The following is a 9,095-nucleotide window of genomic DNA, read 5'->3' as shown; positions in this document are numbered from 1 at the left end:
TGTATTTACATTCAATTTTCAATATGTTTGTGTAACGATTTGAAATTAGCTTTGCAAGTAACCTACTGATACTTGATTCAAATATGTCTAAAGATTCGTCTGCTGTATTAAATGGTATCATCCAGCATGTTGGAGAAGTCCAAGTTACGGATAGCAGAAATATTTATCTTGATTATTTCTCAGTTAAGTAGAAAAAGAAGATCTTCCAAAAAAGTACTTTGTTATTCCACAGCATGTTCATATTCTCCCCGATGCCAGCTGTGCCACCTTAAACTATCGTCGGCATGGTTTATTGACCAACGAATGGAAGTCCAAGTTTGTACTGTCAAAACATCCTTTCTGGTTACTGCCGGGCCCTGTTTAAAACGCTCTACAACTCGCCCTTTGACTAAACGCATTCCCTTTCATTTGTCTGAATTCCATGTCTAAAATACTTTGCCAAGAAGTTGAAGATGTTTCTTTATTATTGTGTATCCGAATAATATCGAATGGTGTTTTATATCAGCAATATTATTAATACTTTTTACCAATGTAATGTCCTTCGATTATGACTTAATCTGACAAATCTAATAGTACAAATTAATTTTATGTTTGAAAATCATTCTGGTTACACCCTGAATTGTAATATTTGTGCGATGTTCGCAATCATCTCCGAGGTTCCTATCATTTATAATCTTATAAAAAGGGAAACCGCGACAGTTTTGTCGTTGTCTTCATTGATGTTAATAAAAAGTTCGCTTTCCTGTTTTTCCAAGGAAAGACCAGTACATGCAGTCCATCTTACCGTTTTAAATTAAGTATTTAATTACGGATTGCTGCGAATGAACTAAAATGTGATTCCAATTATTCGTAAACATACAACACCCCAATATAATGTTTGGTTTTCTCAGACTATAATCAGACATGACTTGTTTGCAGCTAGACACGAGTGTTTAGTTGTAAAGCGATTAGACCAATTTTGATTCCTCTCGTCTGTAGACATCTCCAGGATTCAAATCATATATTTTATATATGGTTTGAATCTTTGTCAAATTATTTTGCTTATAGCAAAATTAGACACGAAAACGATGAAAGATCTTTGTCGTCCTCACGCACTGTGTCCTCTACAAATGTTATCTGAACGGAAAATAAAGGCGTCAGCGTTATTTTAAAAGATAGGGCCGAAAACCAAAAAAAAAAATCCACATTTCTAGGCTGTGTCAACCTTAAAATTTTATCGGTCAGCTTTATCCCAGTTTTGCAATACTTCTGGCTACAAGGTGTCCCATTTGTCCGGGTAATTTTATAAGCATTGAAATAATTTTTAAGAAAGCATCGGTATAATACTTTGACAGAACTTTCATTGCTATAAATGTTTGCACGAATAAATAAAGATGTGCTACTTATTTGCAACAAACGTAATTCCAAAGAAAAACAACATATCAGACCAACTCGACACTGCACGAAAGGGCTTTATCCTTGATCCACTCGCCTTGTTGTATAATGAGATATGATAGATCCCTTTATCAAATATATATTAAACTTGAAGTAGATTGCATTGCTGCATCCCTCTATGTTGTTGAATACTCTGCATCGATGCTGCATTATAACAATTTATCGGAGAACTTTAGCGAATTGCATCCAAGAGCGGTAAGGTATTTTCCGTCTCTTTCTTGCTGTTCTTTTTTTAATATCCTTGCTTGAGAGCTGTATCTTGCAAATAACATAAGAGCTTCCCGTATTGAACGCCTGAACAAAAGTCGAAAACTGAAAATCTAAACCAGACAAACCATCAAAATTCGTAACTATCTTTTTGGTGGGGGTGGGGAATGGATTAGGTATGGGGGGGGGGTTGAGTTATCATTGCACTACTTGTAACGAATTCAACTATATCGTTTAAAATCAAGCATTTCATACAAACTATAAATCTTTAGGATCACAGCTAGACGCGGCACATTCCAACTTTTGTTTTAAAATGGTTAATCGTTTTTATAGAAATCTCCTTGAAAAAAAAAAAACCTTAATTTTAATGAGATGAACGCTCTTTTTAGCGAGGTGGCGGATTCAGGGCCCCGTGGCTTCACGTTATAATATATAAAAAATCAACATTTGGATCCCAATTTCAGACCAGCTGCACAGGAAACGCAAAACGTCTTTTTTTTTCGCCCTGAGGCTCAACACTGGACTTGAAATGGTTCTTGATTCTGCTCTAGACCTCATCACTCCACCAGTTTCGCTGTAACATTCCGCTGACCAGATACTCTGTCCGCACGCAAGCGACGGCTGAAGCGCCCCAACAGCCCCCGCCAACAGCCACAACAACTCACACTTTACTTCCCCCCCCCCCCGCCACCACCCACCATACCACCCACAAAAACCATCCTTCCCGACCTACTCTCCCAAATGGTGAAAAGTCAAAGGATAAATATATGATTATTCAGAATTTTTTTGAAATAAACACCGAGAAAGGACGTTACATTTCAGTTATTTGCAACCTAAGGTTTGTACAATCAGCGGATGGTTGTGGGGTTGAGAGCAGCAGTGTTAAAGAGGGTGTATGTGAGACCAGCTATTCACCACAACGGCGACAGCACGTTGGCTTAAAGTGGCATCTGATAACTGCCTTTGTTTCATCACTATTTCTGTGTTATCAGATGGAACGCAACAGTTCAAGTACTTCACATTAATTGCGGAGAAAGACATTGAATTTTTACGTTGCTGCTGCTGTCGAGGTACACCAAGAGATTTTGTTTTTCAACTTCATTCTATGCAGCAGATTTATTTTTTTCACATATAGTTGGTCAAATAGCCGCAAACGAAGATAAAATTAGAACTCAAACAATAAGGCTCAGTTGCGAACCGACAGCTTCAGCGGCCAAATCTAATTATTTGGCCTGAAAGGTCCAAGGGTATTTTTAAAATAAAACAAAACTGGGCTCAGTGCCAGTGATTTAGAATAGCTGTTGTTAATTCTTTCACAGATTTTGAGATGCTGCTTACAGAGGAAATATTTTTAAAGGGTGTCTCATTGAGACACGGAATAACGTTACACATTTACTCTGCGAATCTAGTGCAGGGAAGCCAAAATAAACAACGCATTGACATCTGATCATGAGACACAAAATAAAATATTTCATATTAGAATAGCAATGATAAGTTATTCTGCGCGAAAATGATTATAGCAACAACGACCACAGATTATGAAATATTTCCGAATGTTGTTTCATCGATTTATATTAAATATATTACACGTTTATTTACTTAAACACTGGACCAGGCCATGATACCGGCCTTCTGAAGTATCCCTTATATTAATTTTAATCTTGTTAAGTTAAAATCATTCATCGCTTCAGACGTACATATTCACACCATATAATACATATCGATAGAACATGTGTGTGTGTGTGTGTGAGAGAGAGAGAGAGAGAGAGAGACGAGGGGGAAGGTGTGGGGAGGGATAAGGTTAGGCTCAGTTAGGTTTTAAAGCACAGTACTTCGTTGTAATATTTATATGCCGAGTAAACAGAAAATGTAGTAAATAAGCCATCAATACGGATGCTGGCGAAAATCCACGGAAATAGGCCTCTTACGTTTTCTATTTATATTTCTAACAGTTTGCTTTTATTTGCTATTGAAAGGAATCTATCTTAACCATATAAGAGATGAGATTTCCAAATACCGTCAGTGAAGGAAAGCTTTGCAATTTACGCCCACATAATCCGCCAGTGAATGAATGGAAGAGAATGTCCACGAATCCGAAGAGCAGAAGATGTGGGAACTACTGGATTTCCCGAACAAATTAATATCATCCGTACATCTGCATCTGTCAACCAAAATAGCACGTTGAATGCGGAAGTTGTAATTAATTATGGTTTATTGTAGGTAAAGAGTCCGTTTTGCAATGGCTATAGTTGCTAACATGTAGTTTTAATTGCTCAAAACTGTTATAAAACGGAGATTGACACAGTGGGTTTAATGTGCGTCTCGTTTTTAAAATGAAAGATGCCTGGCAGCTGCAGGTACACTGGCCACTTCTCAGAGGTAGCCTTTAAAACTTCGTTAACGCTTTTTATTTGTTAAAAATGTATTTGAATTTTAGGTTTTTTTTTTACAAAGCATGAATAATAAATACCTTCCCGATCTCATTCTTGGTTGTTTTTTGCAGTTTATAGTCTCACTCTTTCCATAAGTGTTTTATGAGAAGGTTAACGATTATAAGGTGTTCGTTAAAAAAAAAAACGAGCATCTGATGGAAGATTGATTATGATATAAAGTAGTCCCCTAAGAAAAGAATTCAACCGAATATATTTTTGCATTTCAGTTGGCAGAAGGAAATCGGCGTCCTTATATAGAAGTGATTATATCCCGTTGCATAAAAAAACATATGGAGTTGCTATATAAAATTATGACTATAAAAGATTGACCCCGCTACAAGCTGCGGATTGATTTATATTTTATTGTTGTTTTTTGAATCACGTGGGTGATTTATCCAATGGCGTGGAAGTGCGCTTGCACCATATTAGCGGACTGTACTTGTCCCGGCGGTAAGTTGTTATATTGAAATCTGCTCTTTCATATTTTCAGAGGCGCTTGCTGTGTCATTGCCGAGAATGTCGACATCGGGGACTATCAGCAATTATTATGTCGACTCTCTTATAATGCATGAGAACGAGGATCTGCTGCGTCCAGATATGCATCGGGTTCCTCTGGCTCAGTCTTCCAGGCAGGCAGCCCTTGCTGAGCACCCCGATTTTTCCCCATGTAACTTCCAGTCTAAAGCGACTGTGTTCAGCACGTCCTGGAACCCGGTCCATGCTCAGAGTTCTGCAACATGCCCCGCTGTTTATCACCCATACATGCACCAGGCACCTATTGCCGCCACGCCTGATGGTAGGTACATGCGCTCCTGGCTAGATCCCATGCCGGGGACCCTGTCCTTTCCCGGGTTACCTTCCAGTAGACACTACGGCATCAAACCTGAGCCTGCAGCTGCCCGCAGGAATGACTGCACTACGTTTGAAACACACACGTTAGCCCTCTCAGAATATTCTTGTGGAGCATCTCCTGGTGATAAACGTCTGGCCGAGATTTCCTTTTCTGACAATAATGGAGAGGTTGAGTCAAACGCAGATAAGCTCCACATGGATCCAAGTAAGTATGGAAATCTCACATCTTTTTTATTTTACTTTTTATCTACGAATTATAAATTAGAACCATTTTATATACCTGACTTTTTCATTGCGTAGAGAAATAAAAAAGTCCACCTATTTGCTTCCAGTTATCCGTTGTGTGCATGTATGTGTGCATGTATGTATTAAAGGCATTTGATGAAGGTTTACATTGTACATTTTAGGCACTGCCATGGACAGTAACCGTGTATGTACTGAACTAATATGCATTCGTTATAATAGAGGAAGGGGAAGATATTAATTACAGACTCCGTAATTCAAGTGCAGCTGGGTGCAAGTAAATGTGATGGAGATAAGTTCACCGAAAGATAAAATGCATGCAATACACAATGCAAACAAGCAACATTTTACTTTTCTTAACAAGGTCTCTCAATGCTACTATTTTATCTCGTTTTTTGAACTCTATTCATAAACTCTATTCATTGAACAGGACCATGCGTGTCAGAAGTTAAATAATCTGTATAACATATGAAATTTGCAGTAAACAGCTTCATGAATCCAGAGTTCCCCACCTTTTTTTTATCTGTAAAAGGTGTTTTGATTCCGAGAATATTACAATATTTGACCAACATGGGAAGGGAAATATAGTAAATGTGTTTCCTTTACACTTTCAGATAACCCTTCCGCAACTGGCTGCATGCAAGGTCCACCAGAAAAAAAACGCTGCCCTTACACCAAACATCAGACGTTGGAGCTGGAAAAGGAATTCTTGTTTAATATGTACCTCACAAGAGACCGCAGATACGAAGTGGCCAGGGTTCTCAATCTCACCGAACGGCAAGTTAAAATCTGGTTTCAGAATAGAAGAATGAAGATGAAGAAAATTAATAAGGAACGGCCTAAAGATGACCGGTGACACGGATTTAAATATCTTGGAAGAGAAAAGGACTAATTCACAATTGCAATCGAAACAGACCCTGCTTAGAAAGACATTATGAACATTTTATCATGCCATTAGCACAAATTATTCCTTTGCCAGTTCTGGACTACACTTGGTGGGAAAGACTACGGGAACCAAAGAGGGAGACATCTACGGCAAGGTTAAGTCTGTGGCTACGGAATCTACCTTTACATGAAAACTACCTTTTCTTAATCCACCGCTATTCTATGCGGACAGTAATTCAGTAATACTGTATTAGTTTAATATTTACTTGTTTTACATGCAGCAAACGAGGCTGCCTATATACTTGAATCCTTGTGTCTGTTGTGATTATCTCTGTGACTGGGCCTCTGTGCTTGGGCGGTGTCTGAGTAAAGATCGTGTAAACAAACAAAAGAAAAATCTCAATTCAACTCAGGATGTTTAATATAAAACTAACAGGCTGTGTGTTGGATATGAAATGTTATTTTCGTGGTGAACTTGGGACATATATTGTATTATTTTCACTGTGATTAACTTGTAAAAACGCCGGGCTTTATGCTGTCTTTGTGAGACTGAGTAACGGCCTTGCCTGGATGCATGACGACTGTGTTGTTCTTCAGCAAATATATGAAACTGAATTGCATAGAATGCTAATATAAGTTTTATTTAAAAGAGCAGCGCTGAACATACTATTACATACACGATACTATTGTCTATTGTGATGAAAGCACGAATAAAGTTCTCAAACACTTTGTATTTATCGGTGTTGTGGTGCAAAGAAAAGTATAAGATTTGGTTTAAAACTACCTATATGTATAACTAGTAACTACCTATGTTTTGTGTGTAAATGTCACTCTTAAAACTGTCTAGATGCATTTATGCGATGAAAAAACAATATTGTCAATAAATGTAATGTGTACAATACAAGGAAAATATCTGGGTGCAATAGAAAGAACATATACCGTTAATGTGTTTTAAGTAGGGTTTTCTTTGGACCTGCCGAGCTAACACATTTAAACTTGTGTACACGTTTGAAATGAATACCTCGTGTCATATTGACCAAACTATACTGTTTGTAATGAAATGTCATTTTATTTGTTGTCTAATAAAATATATGTTTCACTACATAAAATATGTTTTCGCTTCTTAGAATCCAATGTATGGAAATGCATTGTCCCCGACTATATTTCATCAATTCCGCCTTAATTTCAGAGTTTTCGAAACTCGTCATACTCACAGCGTTTTCAAAATATTCATCAATCTCTTTACGGATGTTTGAGATTTGAAACATTAGAATCAAACCCCAAACTTTACAACAGCTGGATAATGAAGTAAAAAGAATATATATCAATTTCAAGAAAATAATCCCGTTTACTACTAACATTTAGTCTCTAATGTCAACACACAGTTTTGTAAAAATTAGCGATTACTTCAACAAAAGCTATTAGATTTCTTTCCAAAGTTCTGGCATTCAAAATGTAATCCAATGCTTGGGTCTCCTGGAATAAACATGGGATGCTTAGTTGGTATCTAAAACTAGACCCGAGTTTGAGGTTTCTCCGAAAAAAAGGAATCATAAACGGTGAGGTAGCAACTTTGTTTTGGAAGCGGATTTGATGACGCAGGGTCTGAATACATTTGAGCTTAACGCCCAGTTATCACCAATTAACCCGAGAACCTGCAAAAGTGCACCAACAACTTGTATTTGTCGCTTGGCCATGCTCCAATGCGGCTGGCTATTTATACGATTTGTTGTGGGTTACTTATGCAAGAAATGCAGTACTTTTACTCGAAGTGGAAATGGATAACCTTGATCCGGTTGCCTGTGTAAAATAAATCCAATGTTATTGGGATTTAATCATATTATAATGAAGCGAATAACTATATATAAAAACAAAAAAATCAGCTTGGCACCCATCCTTGCCGCCATTTCTTTAACAAATCAACACAAAAGAGTCGGAGCCTTTGAAAGCAAAGAAAGTTAAATTAGTCTTAAACGTTTCACCACTAACAAAAAAATACATGATTTGGCCATTTATGCAACTTCCTTTCCGACTGTAAGATCCCCAGTAACTTTTTAAAACCCCGAAGACAGTTTGGATGGATTTAGTGGGATTCAAATGATTTGGAATTTGGACGGAAAGGCCCGAGTAGCTGCAAGTCTTGGCAGTGGCTGTCGTTAGTAAAATTCAGAGTGGTGTACCGCAATAAAAGAAAATGACTGCTGTAAGCGTTTATGGGGTGTAAAACGCTGGAGGTTAAGGGGCGAAGTACATAAACACAACACTGACGATCGAAGTATTCTTCAAGTCTAGAGCAAACACGCGTATAGGGTTTACAGTAATTAAAATAAATTTTTATTATTATATTAAAACAGTTGGTAAATTGAAATTGCTTTATTTTTAAGTGTTCAGTCTGGAGGGTTATAATGTTGCGACGCCCTCTGTTGTTGCATATGGAACTTCAAAGACTAAACAGGGAGACTTGCAATAAAATAAAGGGTCTGGAAGCCGTCTGGAATTCAGGTTTTAATGAGTTTACAACTGTCCAGCTACAATCAGTATTTTTCCAGGGAAGGCCATCCATTTGTTTTGTCTGGCTGCTTAGACAAAAGGGTCTGCGGAAATAACGACCTTTATTAGTCTCGTCTCTAACGTGGGCCCCTCACATATCTCTTTACCAATTTATTGCGTCTAGTGGAAAAATAACCGATAGTCATTTTTAAGCCTGGTTTAAAAATGCTTGATATTAAATTTGGTAGATATAATAAAATACCTGAGTAAAATCGATAAAGTTATTAGATTCAACACAGTTTAGAAAAAGCTTTCTGGGCATTCACAGGCAGCAACGTCTTCGTAGCAGGATCACTCTACAGCCAGAAGATGGCAGTATTAATCCACAAAAGAGTTTAAAAAGAGTGCCGCCAAGCTGCCAAAAGGTGCAATAACTGCTATATGCTGGGATTTATTTATACAGTAGGTTGTAAATAGGATGAAAACATCTACGACAAATGACACTTGTAAAATCGGACTGTGGTCGATGGAGTATATTCATTTTGAATCCAT

General features: G+C 37.5%; 1 protein-coding gene across 1 annotated transcript; it reads left to right on the top strand.

Annotated features, from left to right (window-relative positions):
• Positions 1-4,589: 4,589 nt before the first annotated feature.
• LOC127570680 (homeobox protein Hox-A9-like) lies at positions 4,590-7,060 on the top strand. The gene is given in 3 exon segments (XM_052016454.1): positions 4,590-5,134; positions 5,783-5,822; positions 5,824-7,060. Coding segments are annotated over 3 exon segments (786 nt in total). The 3' UTR covers positions 6,025-7,060.
• The last annotated feature ends 2,035 nt before the right edge of the window (positions 7,061-9,095 follow it).

Source organism: Pristis pectinata, chromosome 5 (assembly GCF_009764475.1).
Source record: "Pristis pectinata isolate sPriPec2 chromosome 5, sPriPec2.1.pri, whole genome shotgun sequence".
NCBI classification, from domain to species: domain Eukaryota; kingdom Metazoa; phylum Chordata; class Chondrichthyes; order Rhinopristiformes; family Pristidae; genus Pristis; species Pristis pectinata.
This window is presented reverse-complemented; position numbering and strand designations above follow the sequence as displayed.